The 17,554-nt window shown below is 35.3% G+C and overlaps 1 protein-coding gene across 2 annotated transcripts; it reads right to left on the bottom strand.

Annotated features, from left to right (window-relative positions):
• Positions 1–665: 665 nt before the first annotated feature.
• On the bottom strand, positions 666–6,944 carry LOC134527110 (uncharacterized). Of its 2 annotated transcripts, XM_063359462.1 has the most exons (5): positions 6,424–6,944; positions 5,752–5,894; positions 4,177–4,386; positions 3,799–4,053; positions 666–1,007 (listed from the first exon to the last, which is right to left on the bottom strand). In XM_063359462.1, exons 1-5 carry the CDS (start codon positions 6,645–6,647, stop codon positions 973–975), a joined length of 867 nt encoding a protein of 288 aa, XP_063215532.1. In that variant the 5' UTR covers positions 6,648–6,944; the 3' UTR covers positions 666–972. The 2 variants fall into 2 exon arrangements, with proteins under 2 accessions (XP_063215532.1, XP_063215531.1); XM_063359461.1 differs by having other exon boundaries at positions 3,799–4,386.
• Between the last annotated feature and the right edge of the window lie 10,610 nt (positions 6,945–17,554).

Here is a 17,554-nt window from a genome sequence, read left to right as displayed (position 1 = left end):
GTATGTATATATATATATATAAGTAATTTGAATATTATCTAAGTATACATGTATATGTTCATAACATTTATGATACCCAATGGTAAAAATATTAAAAAATAAGTTTGTTAGCTAAAGAAATAACATATAATTTAAAGTAAATTTTTAGGAGAACATATAAATTTACAACATTTATGTAAGCAATAAATATCATCCTTTAGTACAGTTCAACACAGTTTTCTGCATCTGAAAAAAAAAGTATTGTAAATTATACATGTGGCTGTCCATCTAAGCAATCTGGAAAAGACTAAGGATTGAAGGTTTAATAAAATTAACAAATTCAGATGAAAACATTTAAAAATGAATTTTCTTCTTTTATTTAATAAACCCCTACCATTTTGCCGGTTAAGGCCACAAATAAAAATATGGTTATATACATTTTCCTGAGTATACTTATTAGACAAAATCATAATTTTATGAACAGTAAAATTGTGGTAAAGAATTGACAGTAATTTCTATACCACTTATATGCATTATTTATTTGTGGCCCTGGATGGGGACTGGCTTTTTGTTTTCCAAGTAAGTTCACTGAAAAATGAAGAGACACAACAAAATAAAATGTTTCACATACACCTATACGAATCCAGAAATGAAATTTATTATTAATTTCATAATATGTGTAATATAAAGTTAATACATAAAGTTCCAGTAATCAGCATACTTAATGGGAATGCATAAAAGAAAAAAAAATGTTTCAAACCCCAATACTTACAGTTGCCCAGGTGTTTATTACATACAGACCTCAATAAGAACACCCGGGTAAATCATCAAGAGGAACTGCCAGTACTTCACTGTCTCCATCTACTTGCTGTGTCGTAACCTCAAATTCTTCGCTGTCACTGTCTTCACTTGAACTATCCTTGCCGAGGTGGATGATGAGTAGAGGAATGGTGCCGCTGTCTATGTGGACTTCTCTCTCCCAGTCTGCTTGAATTAGCTTCTCCACGTGATCCACACACCTCGCCCATCTAAAAAAATTAATGTATACAGTAAAACCTCTATATAAATGACCTGTTTATAGCAAAAACCACTCTATAACAAAATATGTTTGTTTCTGTCAAAACGGCATAGTAAACAATGCATGGCATGCTCTTTATTACATACAATTTTGAACTCACTCCACAAGAAACTATTTTTAAACACAACAAAACTCATTTAATGTGTTTTCCTCAACTATCAAAGCTATTATTTAATACTTGAAGTAACATGTTTTGTTTTATGTTATCTGAAAAAAAAAATTTATAGTGGTTTATTCAAGATATAATAAAGCTGTAAATATTTTCTATGTTATCAGTAAAGGCTTAGAATGCATATGATAAAATATTTATTTCATAAGTTTTGTGTTTGTTTTTGGTTAAAATTTGTCCCAGACAAAAACAGTGAGATATAGCGAAAATTTAATTTTTTGAATAGTTTTGATGATTTACTGTATATGTATTTCACTGTAATAACATAACTTTTGAAAATACTAATGTGCAAGAACTACATGTGTAAATACCTATTCAAGTTCGCTAGATGAAAATATTCAAAATTCTCTACGTTGAAATTTTATCTGAATATTGAAATCTGCCTACAGCACTGAACCCACCATAACTTTAAAGTCATTGACACAAGATTAAGCATAACAGAAAGTAATATCACAATTACTAATAAATACAAAACTATTTATGGAAATGAAACAATTGCAAATGGACTGCAATTACAAAAAAAAAAAAAACCTTGCAAATAAGTCACCACTGTTAGATCTAGAAACTACACAGATATGTATGAATCACATGGGAATAAAATTACAAACACAAACACGAACACAAACACATACATGCAACACATTTTCAAAACGACAACTACACAAATTCAAACCACTTATTTTTACCAATTGTTTTAAAACTGTATTACTGGTATATGAATATACACAAAATGATAATCACACTATACACACACTAGCACACAAAGTTATCAAAAGGAATGGTAGGACCAGGCTGCTAGGCAACAATACTTACGTATTATGTAAAAATGTATGGTAAGGGTTTTGCTGAAGCTTGAGGAATGTTCTACAGGAAAATAAAACAATTTCTACTTCAAAAGGAATACCCCATTGGTCATGCAACATGAAAATACCTCTCTGGTGTGGAAGCATCAAGAGCCTCTTTCCAGATGGCTGCAACTGCATCATTGTCAAATCTCTTGGCCCGCCCCACGTTACTATTGTAATGGTGTTTACATTGAGCCCAAACTAGTTCGATTGCATTATAGTGGCAGTGATAGGGTGGGAGTCGTAGAATTTCGTGGCCATAGTTACGAGCCAACTCGTCTACCTCATATCTGAAAAGTGTGTTAGAACAAGGCGTATACGTAATTTTTTGCAACTATCTCACTTTTAAAGAAATGCTGTAAAAAAACGAAATAATATACCGTATTCGGGGCTTGTTTTGTTTAGCTATTCTCAGCAGCTCCACTTTCAACAAATTATTTTCATGTTTTATCTCATTCTTCTCCAGCCACGCGATCAGTGCATCCTTGGTCCAGTTCGTTGTAGGTGTTTTCTCAACCTACGTTATGCCAACATTTAACTAAATACTCAAGTAGCTGATAAGAATTCATGACAGTAGTACCCTGTTACAATTTTACTGCTTATAAAGTTTTCCTGCCTATAATGTATTATTTTTCAAGTCCAATATTTTCCCTATAAGGACAATGTATTTAATTCCTGGATATAATGTTTCACAAATTATGCGTTTCGTGCTTGTAATGTTCATTTCATAAAATTTTAGAAGACGAAAAAAATTAAAAGCCTTTGTCTATACTGTCTATGTATATGTGTATGTTAGCAGTTAACTGCCTGTTGACACCCTTGGAAAACAAATAAATTCATAAATTTTTAGCCATTCTGTGTGTTTTCAAATGTATTCACTTAAATCACATGTTCAAGTGGCAAAAGAACTGGACTTAAGCATTTCCACTGTAAACACTGTCGTGAATTATGACAATTATACAGAAATGAGACAATTTTACAGCAATGAGACAATGTGTAAGTAAAGACAAAGCAGATAGAATCTGGAAGCACCATGATGTTAAAGAAAAATTGTTTTTGGCTTGCTACAAGCAAATTGGAGCATTAAATATATCTTTATGCAGCTTGTTGAGTCCATTGGCAATAAATCCACACTAAAAAGTACTAAATTGAATTTCCTGCTTATGTTTTTTTTTCTTGTAGCCCCTTAAAAACAAATTATAACAGGGTTCTACTGTACTTATGCAAAGCAAACATGTGTTTTGGCATATTGTCGTAATGAATTTCTAAATTTAACAAAGCATGTTAGTTTAGTGACTAGAAATTTTTTTGAAAATATTATTTTAATTTATTAAGTAGGGCAACAGAGCATTCATAAAGTGCGTCCTTTTACCAAACAAGTAATTATGTCATTTTCAAATGCTATTTGCAATAAAAAATTTTATTTGGTATTTCAAACCCTCTACTAAATTAGTTTGCACTACGATGTAATTCAATTACATTATATATATATATATATATATATATATATATATATATATATATATCTGTGTGTGTGTGTAATCAATTTCAGCTCAAACATTATGGTTTATAAAAATGTAGTGTAGGCATACTATTAAGATAACAATTATTGCTGGCAAAATGTATTAGTCTCGAATATTCGTACTTATACACAATAATAAACACATGTAAATTTTTCACATTACAATTTGAGCAATAAAAAGACACTGCTTTACCATTGCACATACCTGGGTGCTGTGATATGATGACACTGGGTTCCTCAAGATGCACCAACATGTCTTCAAACCACATCAAGAAAGTTTCCCCATTCATCTCGCCATGGTAGTCTGCAGTCTTCTGACCTGAAACAAAAAGTAATCCTGCTCCTGGCACAAAGCCAGTGCGCCCTCCAGCATTAACAACAATAAACATTTTACCATCTCCAACAGTACGTCTCTTCGCAGATTGTAGACTCTTGTCCTGCCATGACTTTGATACAGTTCCTGAAAAATATATGAAATGGAAATGAAATACTTTGTATTGGACCACAGAACAAATTTTCAAATAAATTAATGCCTTGCCTCTCTGGAAAATCCATGTTTCATAAACAAATATGAAATTGGCACCTCTTTCTTTTTCTTCTTTATACTTTCTCAAGAAATCTATTCGCTGGAATACTATGTTTTCATTCTCTATCAAAGCTTTTCGTCCATCAACAGTTGTCCATGAAAATTCCATCTTCTTTAACAATTTATGAAGACTTGATCTTCCACCATAATAATCTATTTGTCTTTCCCTGATTTCTTTCAAAATGGTGTCGACTGTAACATTCAAACCTGTAAATTTATTGCATACATTAACAATACATGAAATAACAGAGGTACACAAAACTAAGCGAAACCACAACCCCGTAGAAGATAATTTAAGTGCACAATTTACATTTATTAAATAGTTTTAATAAACTTACATTTCAAAAATACTTTTAAATTAATTTAAATTTTGTAGTTTGCTTAGAGGAATTCTACATTGCAGTATTTTTGTCTGCAATGATATGACGATTATATTGCGCGTTTGTATTGAAGTTGTGTAAAACATTAGTATTTCAGCATTCAATTTAGCAATCAATAAGTTACAAGCTCTACACTGTGTTATAGGTAAATGTTTTGTATCGTGTATCCCATGTGATCCCTAGATCTTTATGCATGAACCTGTACATCCTATTGATCGTGTGGTGCATGCTTTTTTTCATTTATTCAGATCAAAGATCCTGAACATAATCAAATATTGTGGTATAGCAAGAATAATTATCATAAGTTTAATAAAACATATATATTTTCATTATTATTCAACTTTAAATCATAACTTATTACTACATCACAGGTTTTTAGTTTTGTTTTTGTACAGGATTTTTAAACGTAATAAATTAGAAAAGCAAGCATCATCAATCACAGGATCAATATTTGCAGGATCATGGGATCAGGATCAATGTATCGAATCGGATACGCGATACTAAACTTTTACTGTTTTATAACCTTCTGTTACTTCATACACTAACACACAGTTTGTCTGGCTAAGTTGTGTTTTCATATGATACTTCATTACAATTAAGTAGGCCTATTGTTTATAAAATAACAATACCCCTATATTTTCTAAAGGGTTAGGCGGGGCATGACACTATTTTGCAATATAATATATATTGTACTGGACCCTGCCACACAGTACAATTTAGCCAATTAAGTATCCCAATTTTTCTTTAATAACCATGCTTGCTTAGACCACAACTCACTAATTTGTAACCAATTACTGCTAAAGCGCACAACTGGATATTATTGATACTGGAAATAGTCATTATTTAACCCTCTGATACATCATAAAAGTTGAGGTTATTTAATATGTATACTGTGTATAACGATATAAACATTACTTGTAGTTTTAGAATGTAACAATTTTCTTTCTATCTTTAACCTAACCTTAAAAGGACGTGTACCTATTTCATATGTTGCACAATATTCTATATATCAATACCATATCAATAAAGAAACCTAACAAACCACCCAAAAATGTTAAGTATTTTTAAAGGACAGATGATATCGGGAAAAAAACTGAACCGGTCAATCTGCATATGGATATATGAAATGAATACAATTAAGTAGGGCCTACCCCAGTGATATTGAAACTACTCTTCAGTATCAAATTTTTACCTTCAGCGTACATCCTGTAAATTGCATTCCTGATTGCATTTACTGTGAAATCGTCGACTGTGTCAAGTGACTTTCCTTCCTGTGGCCTTTTTTCCCTTTTTTTTCCTGGTGTTGAAACTTCTTCAATGTCTTTCTTGTAGTACCTAACCAAAAAAAAAAAACATTTGTCATAACACTTTTCCGGGGACCCGTTCACAATACGCAGTTAGGCAGTGTTCCAAATATGGCATTTTGTCACAAATATTTGCTTTGTGGTCACTAAATGGAAACATGACAGACTTTGTCCACGAAATTAATGAAGTGTTTTTTTATTTATTTTGTGATCTCCCAAACAGATGAAAAACTAATTAAATGCAAATTATAAAATCACTCCCTTATGTTATAGTTAAACCTATCATAAAGTTTATAAACATCGTTATAAACAAACGTGTATCACACCCATAAAAATACTTGAAAGTGCCTATATTGTTATTGTTAGGACCTGAGTAGGCCTAATATGATTTTAGGTTAACTTTTCAACAGAGACGCCACATGGCGGTGTTGTCTCACACCAAAAAATATAAATTGGAAATAAAACACAAAAAACCTCGTGAGTTAAAACACAGGCCAACAATACTTAGGACACAGTCGATATTTTTTTTACGTGCATGAAAACGAAAAAAGCCTACTTACTTGAGAACAGTTGACTTTGCGATGTTGAGAAGAAACGCGGTCGTCTGCGTAACGTCACATTTCTTCAAGTCGCCTTTCCTAATTAAAACATATAAGTTCTGAGCGACGTTAATGATGTCCATCTGACGCTGCGAAGAAGTAGCTTTCCCCATCCCGGAACCAATTACCATTACAGCAATCACAAGAACCACACAAAATATCAAAACGATAACAAATTCAATCATTACAATAGTAGATAATAAATAATATAACAAAGTTAAAATACACAATATTAACACAAAATCCTGAAACACAAACTGTACGTTATTTCACGGTCAGTAATATATTAAAACACACTGCAATATGGCGTAAAGAGTGCAGACTGCAGACAAACGGCTGAAAGAGAAAACAAACAAGTGACTATTAACATTATTAATGCGCGACCACGGTTTCGGCACGTAATATTTTTTTACCGTTAACATAACGTTTTTATTTCACCAGAGATTTAAAAAAATGTTCAAACTTAACAAATACCCAAACAAATTCTTAAATACACGCGGAAAGTCAAAAAATATATATTTTGGCTATGGAACTATTTTGTTCTAATCATTGACAACACACCACTTCTCTCACTGTTTCATTTACACACATGCGAGATCATTAATATTAATAATATTGTACATAGATAGTTACTTTTTTTGTAAAATTTTATTTAACATCATTATACGGTAATTAAGTGTTAATGCATGTTTAATATGCATATGATGGAAAGTATTTTTGCAAACGAACCAAACATGATGCATCCTGGTGTGTTTTTTCAAAGGTTCGTTTAAAAAAGTAGGAGGTTACCGTGGATGGACTATAGTCGTCTGTACGCAACTTTTTTGATTTAAATGAATGAAAAAAAGGCGTTTGCTTTCAATTTTTGCATTCATGTCTACTACGAATTGATGAAATAATTGTCGACATTGCAGAATGTGGTTATGTGTCGCTAGCTGGATCATTAAAACGGTATGAATAAAAATTAATTGAAGAAACTGTTTTATTTGTTTCAGTAGTATATAAAAATGGCTCTGGGCACAGGAGACAGGCGCGTGGAGCTGGAGCTGGTCCGCCATCTTAGATTTGTGAAGTCACAGCGGCCATCTTGGATTACCTTGATATTGACATTTGACCTTGACCTTGACCTTTGACCATCAAAATTTGCCAACATTATGTCAAAATTTGTCAAAATTTACAAAAATTCGCCAAAATTCGCCAAAATTTCCAGTTTTTTGGAAAAAAAATTCCACCAAAAATCTCACAAAATTAGAAAAATTATAAATTTCTCTTTTTCGAGGGAAAAATTCTCGTTTTCTTCTTCAAAACTTCAAAAATTAGGATTTCGAAAAACCTCAAAAGACTTCTTTCTTAGAAAGAACACAAAATCCTAAAAGAGGCTTAAACATACGTGTCTACAGCCTCCGATAAGCTTCTGACGTCATCTAGGATTATGACGCCACCGTTGCACTTTCCGTTACGACCGCCATCTTGAAAAACATTATTTATTATCTCATAAAAATTATCTCACTTATATTTATTAATTAAAATTTAATAAAATATTACTTAACAACCACCATTGCACATTACTTTACGGTCGCCATCTTGGATTCTATAAATGTATCATGTTTCGTTACGCCCGCCATCTTGATTGAGTGTGATGTCATCGTTACACATCAAGTTACGCCCACCATATTGGATTCTAGATCGTTGCACTTTTCGTTATTGCATCAATCTCAAAAAACTAATTTTTATGCTAAATATCCGGAAAAAATTTAAAAAATTACAAAAAAAAATTATTAATCAAATTTAAATATAATTCTATTTAAAAACGCACTTAAGCCTTGAAGTCCTTGGTTCGAACCTGGTAAGAGCAAAAATAAAACAAGTCGAAAAATTCTTCTTCCATGGAAGCCACCTGCCGACTGACCTCCCACCACCAATTCCATGGTATATATCATCAGCTGGTATGACGTTACGCCCGCCATATTGTTTTCGTCTGCTGGAGACCACCATATTGTTTTCAGCTACTAAAGTGTGATACCATCATGTTAGTTTAATTTTTACCCATTAGAGTGCATTAATCATTTTTTTATTAATGAGGCGCCTGCCATCTTGAAAAATTTATAATAATGAACCTAGAGATTCGGGAAAAATTCCAAGATTCATCATAAAATGAATATATTAATATACTGATTGATTCGATCAGTTCCTTTCCTCGGTTCGATCCTTGAGCGATGCAAATATTTTAATTTTATTTAAATAATAATATTTAAATAATAATCATTTAAAAACATGAATTGTATTTACGAATGTTTGTTAAGCAATGCTTTATGTTTATGATAAACCAGAAAGAATTGATAATAATGGTTCTGGTGGTGAGCGTAATATTGGCAACATAATCTTACCGTTTGAAAAACACAATCCCGGTGCTTCAACGCTGTATTTCAACACATTACAATATCTACAAATTTTATTCATTGGACCAGGGCCGCGTCTAGGGGGGGAGGGGGGGGGCAAAAGGGGCATTTGCCCCGGGCCTCACATTCTAGGGGGCCTCAAATTTTATTTAAAAAATATATCATTATTTAAAGTGAATTCCCATTTTATATCTGGCGTAATAATAACTTGTCTTTAAATTTAGATACGTATTTATTTAGTTTTGTAAAGCATGATTCCACAATAAAATCACACCGTGCTGTAACTTGTATGGTTTTATTTATAACTACTGAGTAAGTCACCGACATCGACGCCGGTCGCCGATAACTACTGTGGTGCAGACAAAGCGAGCGGATTTATTACATACAACAGCGATTGTGGCGCTACGGGTGCTATTGTTCGATTCGAGAGGTCAATTAATGTGATGTGTGATTTGTTTTAGTTCCAACAGATGTCATGTAATTAATGTACGAGTAAAACTTCTTAATGTAAGATTGACGAACAACAATCAATATCCCTGCTTTAATATATTTGTGCAACTAAATATGTTTTTAGTGAGATTTTAAAGCTATTAATTTTGTTTATGCTTAATGATTTTATTTCTTTTAATGATTTTGTTGGTTTATGAATCATACGAACTTGTTTATAATGTTCATGTTGGTAGTTGTGTTCAACAATAGAGAAGTCCATCAGGCGGGAATAATGTATACAGACCTTGATACTACACGAGAGTTTTAGTTTGATAATAATTACTAATTGGTTGTGTTTTATAATAATGTCACAAAATGAGTGTACGTAAATTTGATAGTGGTGCTTCCAAACATAAAGCAAAAAGAAGAGAACAAGAAGAAATAAACAAACTTCCAAAACGTACAGCCTTCTTCACAAAGAACCATGAACCTCCTCAAACACTAGAACCATGTGATTGTGTTGGTAAGTTGCCTTTGACTTTACCACTTTCAAGCTCTTATAAAGTTAAAGAAAACACAGAAGTAACTAAAATAGATAATTGTAATCTCATTAACACAACTCCATAAATTCCCATAACTTCTAGAAACAGTGCTAGGACTGAAAGAAGTGTAGAGTTTGATAGTGCAGTGTTAATAGAAGAAATCCAGCAAGATCCTGCGGCATGGCCTGGCAATATCACTGACGAAATGATTAGTTATTGTGTTGATAAGGGGCCGGACTTTTTTAGTAATAATGATGGAGACTACACAGCTTCTGCTAGGCAATATCCAAAATGTACTCGTAAACTAACAACATCTGCATTTGTGAGAGTTCTTTAAAATGGAGAGCGACAGGAGAGAAAATGGTTATTGTACTCTAAATGTACGGGAAATGTGTTTTGCTTTGCGTGCAAACTTTTCAGTAATTGTACACTATCAAAATTCGTAAATGGTTTTTCTAATTGGAAGAAAACAGAAGAAAAATTGAGGGAGCATTAAAACAGTATTGAACACAAAGCATGTTCTTTAAAATGGGTTTCAAGAAAAAATAAGAAAATGTCAATTTTATCACATTTAGATGCACAAGTGACTACTGAGACAAATTACTGGAAGAATGTTCTTGTTAGAGTAGTGGCAGTTGTAAACTATTTGTGCAGTCGTGGTATTCCTTTTCGTGGTGATAATCAGATGCTTGGATCACCTCGTAATGGTAATTACGTAGGAATTTTGGAACTCCTTGCTCAGTTTGATTCTTTTTTTTTAAAGGTACATTTAAGGATACATGGGAACAAAGGAAAAGGTCATGTATCGTATCTTTCTTCTGATATATGTGAAGAATTCATTGAGCTAATGGGCAACGAAGTTCGGAAACACATGCTAAATGAGATTAGACAGGCCAAATATTATTCACTGATAGTTGATTCTACACCTGATGTTTCCCATACAGATCAGTTATCTTTTGTATTTAGATACTGCCTTAACGGTAACATTTTGGAAAGGTTTTTGTGTTTCATTCCAATTTACAGCCACACCGGAAGAAATTTAAGTGAAGTTATAACCTGTACTCTAAAAGACAACACTATTGATATCCAGGATTGCCGAGGTCAGAGCTATGATAATGCAGCCAACATGTTAGGAAAATACGAGGGCCTACAAGCGCACATTAAATCAATAAACAGCTCTGTGCTGTATGTTCCATGTGCAGCACATTCAGTAAACTTAGTAGGAAAAAACAGTGTTGGTGAATGTATTCAGGCAACAAAACTGTTTCTGTTTTTAGAAAAGCTGTACTCATTTTTCGCTGCTTCCACTCACAGGTGGTCAGTTCTTGAAGGAGTTATTTAGGAAAGCACAGGAAATAGCGGAAAGCCAAAAATCACTGTCAAGAGCTTGTCGGAAACAAGGTGGTCATGCAGAGAAGATGCATTGAAAACTCTCGTCATTCATTATGATGAGATTTTCTGTGCATTTAATGATATGTTCAATGACAAAAATGAAACGCAAGTCACAAGAATGGAAGCGAACTCCCTCATGAAGAAAATCCAATGTTAAGAATTTGCTTTTATGGCCGTATTTTGGTACGACATTATGGAAAGATTCGGTGCAGTAACCAAGCATCTACAGAAGCCTGGAATCGATGTCATAACTGGTCATCAACTGATGAATTCTTTGAACAATTTTGTTTCCGATTTGCGAAATAATTTTGATGAAATTGAAGTTAAAGCAACACAACTAAGCAACCATGTTTTAAAAACTTTTGTAGATACTAGATCTTCCAAAAATAAAAAGTTTTTGGATGGAAAAGACGAACTTTCAACTGTTGTAACATCCCGCGAGAATTTCAGAATTTCCACATTTCTATGCATTGTTGATAAGCTCCGCATGGAACTGGAGAAGAGAGCTGCTTCCTACAAAGATACTGCCTCAACATTTGGGTTTCTTTGTAACTTAACTACAGCAAGTGAAGATGAACTCAAATCTAGTGCTACCGAGTTGGTCAGAAAATACAGAAAGGATCTGCAGCCTTTTATTACAAATGAATTATTACACTTATCATTTCTCAGAGAGAAACAAGTTGAAGACAGTGTTACATCATTCACTCCACAAAAGGTTTTGCAGCATTTATATAAAAGTGATATAATTGATGTATTTCCAAATGTAGCAATAGCACTGCGCTTGTATTTGACACTACCAATCACAAACTGTAAAAGTGAAAGATCATTTTCAAAACTGTCAGTTCTGAAGAATCAATTCCGATCTACCATGTCACAAGAGAGATTAAACTCGTTAGCGGTGATTTCTACAGAACATGATATTGTGAACAGCATTTCATTTGATGGACTCATTAACTTGTTTGCTGCTAAAAAGGCGAGGAAGAAGTTTATTGCAAAGTGAGTTAGTAAATATGTAATTTTGTTTGGTTGGGATCTGCAACTCATAAAATTGTGTAAATATTTGAGAACGATTTGAGACTTTCGTAAATGAAGCAAAGAAATATTGGGGGTGGATGTTGGCTATGAAATATTACTCCATTTCAACTAGAAAGTTTGTTGTTATACATTATTTGGTTTTCCCTGCATAAATATGTTTCATATTTCTGCGTATACAGGCTGCATTTCATTATGGTACTTCTTATCCTTTTGTATGTTAGTTATTACATACATAGATGTCAATGCAAATATAAGTTTTTCATATTTGAAAATTATCACTACAATAAAAAAAGGGGGAGGGGGCTCCAAATATGGTTGCCCCAGGCCTCGCATTCTCATAAAACGGCCCTGCATTGGACCAATAATGCATTCAGCATGTTGACTGAAGTCAATGGTGTTACTGTAATTTAATGCGAGACAATCAAATAATGGTATGTTTGGTCGTATTAAATTTCTTGAACGATTATTTGCAATTCTTTACTGTCGTTGATCAATATTTTTGTTTGCTCTTGCCTGAGATACTGCAATACAATTATTTTCATTACGTATATATCTCTCTGTCTGTCTCTCTAAAGTGTAAATCATTTGTACGTTGTTGATTTGAAATTAAAATGATTTTGATGACTTCTTGAGATTATGATGCCCTTGTTTGTTTCTTATTCTGGTGCTTTCATTTTGTAGGGCTCGTACTTCATCACTTTCCGATTCTCGTGTCAGTCTCATCCTTCTAGCAGCTTGGCTGTCTTGGACAATTGATCGTTATCATCGTGGCATCGCAAAAATAACCTGTTAAATAAGCTGTTAAATAAAAGAAGCTTTTCAATTAATATTCAAAATCAGAAAACCAATTGTTTTGGTTATCAATTGTTTATTTTAATTCTGTTGTTATTTTGTTATGTATAGTAAGATTTAAAAAATTGTATCTATGTTTCAAAATTTAATTAATTTAACTAAACGGCACTAACACCATCTATCAGTTACAAGTGTTACCATATTAGTTGGTGTTCCGCCAATCCATCATATTGCCATCCGGGTCAGTTAGTGTGTGCGAGACCAGAAACCGAAGTTTCTATAACTCGCTTAGTGCATAGTAAATCAGGTGCACCCCACACTTTTGTAGAATCACTTGGATCAACGGGCGGGGCGCGTGTCTTGTGGGATAAGTTTGGCACACGGGCCTGTGTGTGCGCTGTTATGTTGTGTAATGCTAGAAAAGTTACGTGTACCTAATTCGGCGGGGGAGAGAAGCTCCCCACCAGCTAGATCGGCTAACTGGCGTGATGTAGTGTCGTGTTGGTGTGCAATAGAGGCTTGTCGGTGTGCTGTAATTTCAAGTGACCTAGTTAAATTCGGGTGTGGCGTGTAGTGTAAAGCTGTGCAAGCCGCTCCTACGAACCCCTGGGAACACAGAAACATGCTAGGGTAGTTAGCCCATTATTGCATGTAACAAGGTAGTTCAGGCCGTCACTTTACACAGGCATATCATCGTGTGGTCGTGTTGGTGATACGGTAAAAGAAATTACATATATTAGTAAATACCTGGCCGCCTTAAGGACCGAACTATTGCGTTCCAATATAGTTCGGTCAAAGTTAGGCTAAACCAGTATTGCTGTAGCTAGCCCCCAGGCTGTTGTCATCTAAACCTGAAAAATAGAGAGTGAAATTAGTAAATGAATGTCGTCCTATTCTATTATTGTTCGAGCAGAGAGCTGCCCTCGTACAGTTTTTTTTATTATTTTTTATTATTATTATTATTATAATTTTTTTTTTTATCTAGACTTAATGCTACTATACAAGCTTCCAGAGTCCTGCCCTGACAGGCATGCATGCCTCTCGGCCCGGATCCCCAGCGAGGGCTGGGGTAGCTCCCTCTACCAGTTCACCTGCATGATTCTGCCTTGACAAGGTGCTACGACATGTGTGTGGATTGTCGCGCGTGTTGTAGTGGTGTGACTGTAAAATGTTACGTACCCCGGGGAAGGGAAAATTAATTAGGTGATGAGAGATTTACGGAACTAGCTTTGTTAATTCAAAATCCCATGCCTTTCCGAAACGCGGCCGGCACTGGAGGTGAAGCCTGCCAGGCGGGTCTTGCCCTTCAGGCATAGGGAGTCAGCCCTAACAACACAGGCAGTGAACCCAGAGGTCGGTTAGTACATACACCTGCGTGCTTCGTACCATTTTGAATTAGCTAGGAGAGAGAAATGCAGGGAATGGAAGAAAATTAATTTGCTATTATTAAGTGGTGAGCTAGAAGTGTATTTTATTATTATGATTCAAAATCCCATGCCTTTCCGAAACGCGGCCGGCATTGGAGGTGAAACCTACCAGGCGGATCGCGCCCTTCAGACATAAGGAGTCAGCCCTAACATCACAGGCAGTGAACCCGAGGGGGCCGCACATGCCTGTGTGCTTTGGACCATTTTGAATCGAAAGAAGTGGAGTTAATGATATTGAAGTTATTTTGTAGCTTGTATTTATTTATTACTTTTTTAGTTGTTATTATTATATATAGAAATTTTAATTGTTTCACAATTCAAAATCCCATGCTTTTCCGAAACGCGGCCGGCACTGGAGGTGAAGCCTGCTAGGCGGGTCTCGCCCTTCAGGCATAGGGAGTCAGCCCTAACAACACAGGCAGTGAACCCGAGGGGGTTGTATATACACCTGCGTGCTTCGGACCATTTTGAATTGTATAGGCCGTGTAAACTTTAAAGTTTAAACTGTAGGCTCTGCGCGGTGTGAACACACCCGGAGCTGGAGTGCGACTGCCTTGGTGTCGGGCGGAAAAACAGTTTTGTTTGGAGGCCCCCAGCGCCTCGACCAATCAGAGAGCTTCTAGGACTGTGATTGGCCGGGGCCCCGCAGGCCCCCGCACGAGGTGTTCGGAGAGCTATTTTATGTAATTTTAAAGTTATTGAAGACTTTTTTTTAAAACTGAATCCATGTCGCTTTCGTTTTTTATATTTATAGTTTTAATTTAAACGAGGTTTTTTATGTTTACGTTGCTCGGACGGGTCGTAAATCGCTATTGAATTAATCAGTGCGTTTTCTTGCTGTGGTAAAGCTAGGTACATTTTATTATTATTCTTTGATATTATTTCGCGGATGTACGGAATTTTAAGTGCGTTATGAATAGTTTAGTTACTCGTAAATCTATTACAGTCTAAAATGGAAATTATTCTGTTTAACTTGTAGCCGATTTATATGGTGATTTGCAGCATAGCCCCAGACCTCGCATCCATAAAGCAACTGCGGGCGTACAATTTGAGTGTAAAGTTGGAGTTTTTTCCTGCGTGGTAAATTAGGTGCTTTTAACATAGGTTACAGGCTTCTTAAGGATCCTGTTGCAAAGTTTGTTGCTCGAGTAATGTGTTTGCTCCATAGTAATGTCCTGTCTAACGTGAGTCCTAGATATTTTGCCTGTGAAACATTAGGAATAGGTTGGTGAAAAATTTCTAGTTCCCTGTCTGGTCTGCCTATACGTTTTGAAATTACAAGCGTGGTTGATTTAGCTGCATTAATTTTAATTCGCCACCGAGTGTAGTATTGCTCAAGTGCAGTTAGCTGCCTTTGGACGCATACCATGGCATATTTTAGGTGACCAGATTGTTTAATTATTGCTGTATCGTTCGCATACATCTGTACGTAGGCGTTTGCATGCGGTATGTCGGCTGTGTAAATATTATAGAAGAAAGGAGAGAGTGGGGAGCCTTGTGGCACTCCAGCTGTAAGTTCACGAGTAGTCGATTTAGCCCCGTCCAGAGCAACATAAAAGTTACGACGCCATAGATATTGGGCCACCAGGTATATATATGTGTCTGGAAATTTGAAGTTTATTAATTTTTGAATAAGACCCGGAATCCAGACTTTGCCGAATGCTTTTTCTGCGTCGAGCATTGTCATTACTGTGTAGGCTTTAGATGGGTTATTAAATCCGTCGGTAGCATCTTCAACGATTTTAATTAAGGGGTGGATTGTTGAGTGACCTTTTCTGAAACCAAACTGAATGTCTGGAATCACGTCGTGTTCCTCTGCGTGTGTTTGAAGGCGCGAGAGTAAGGCTTTTTCAAAAATTTTACTCATACTGTTTAGAAGACTTATAGGTCGCCTGTTTTCTGGGATGGCTGGGTTTTTCCCTGGTTTAGGAATTGTGATTATTTTTGCAAGTTTCCAGGAATCGGGGTAAGTTTTGTGTGTTAGTATTGCGTTGAATATCGCCAGTAAATATTCGAGTGCCTCTAGAGGGAGTTTTTTAAGTGTTTCGTAATTTATTGCGTCCGTGCCGCCTGATTTGTTGTTCGGACTGGCTTTAATTAGCTTTAAAAGTTCCCTTAACGTTATGGGTTCAGGAACAGACTGCGTGCCTGTTTGTAAAAAGTTATTTACCGCCTGTGTTGTTGTTAGGGTGAAGTTTCTGTCATTTACGTCTGTGTTCGGGGAGAATTGTTTCTCTATTAGGTCTGCGACTGCGTTGGCCTTGTCTTCTGCGATGTATTTAGCCCCGGTGGCTGTTATAATAGCTGGGGTTGAAATAAATTTTTTGTTACCGCGGAGCCTGCGAGATAGTTTCCACATTTCCTGCGGTTTTGTGGCTACTTCGTTTATTAAGTTTCCGAATTGATTTATTTTTTCCTGTTTTAATTTGCGCTGTACGAGATTATTTAGTCTATTGTATTCGTTTCTGGCTTCTGGTGTGCGAAGTCTTTGTGCCCTGTTTCTGGCTTGTCGCCTTAGAGAAATGTGATAATCCAGATCGGGGTAGTGTGTTCGAGTGAACTGCCTTTTTGTTTCGAAACGGGAGTGTTTTTTAATAGCATTTTTTACTGTGTCCGTGAAAAGTTTTACGTGAGGATTTATTTCGTCAGATGAAATTATTTCGGGGGGCTGATTTAGTGTGTCTATAAGTTCTTCCTTAAACCCGTTCCAATCTGTAATCTTAAGGTTATTATTAAAGAGTTGAATGTTGGATGTAGCATTAAAAGTTATTTGTGTTAGCACCGGTAAATGATCGGAGTTTAGTTCATCTAAGGTTTCTGTATTTATCTGAGCGTTTGTTATGTTGGTTAGGGCTATGTCTAAAATTTCTGGAGTGCCACCACTTACTGGATAGCATGTCGGGAAATCAGGCGCAATAATGATGTAGTTTCCTGCTACCGCGTGGCCGTGTAGAATGTTCCCGTTGGCGTTTGTTTGGGTGCAGCCCCAGTCAGTGTGCTTGCTGTTTAAGTCTCCTGCTATAAAAAATTTATCTTCGACTTCCATTAATTTATTGAGGTCCTGTGGTGTGAGTGG

This window comes from Bacillus rossius, chromosome 1 (assembly GCF_032445375.1).
Source record: "Bacillus rossius redtenbacheri isolate Brsri chromosome 1, Brsri_v3, whole genome shotgun sequence".
Lineage (NCBI taxonomy): Eukaryota > Metazoa > Arthropoda > Insecta > Phasmatodea > Bacillidae > Bacillus > Bacillus rossius.
The sequence above is the reverse complement of the archived record's forward strand: the minus strand, read 5'-3'. Positions and strand labels throughout refer to the sequence as shown.

What these genes read in the sequence shown, in the direction of transcription:
- LOC134527110 (XM_063359461.1), bottom strand. Translation starts at nt 6,647, where the DNA reads ATGATTGAATTTGTTATCGTTTTGATATTTTGTGTGGTTCTTGTGATT. An exon ending in GCAAAGTCAACTGTTCTCAA is followed by an intron (nt 5,895 to 6,423) that starts GTAAGTAGGCTT and finishes TTTTTTGGTTAG; the next exon opens with GTACTACAAGAAAGACATTG. An exon ending in CATCATATCACAGCACCCAG is followed by an intron (nt 1,008 to 3,798) that starts GTATGTGCAATG and finishes TAATTTTTTTAG; the next exon opens with ATGGGCGAGGTGTGTGGATC.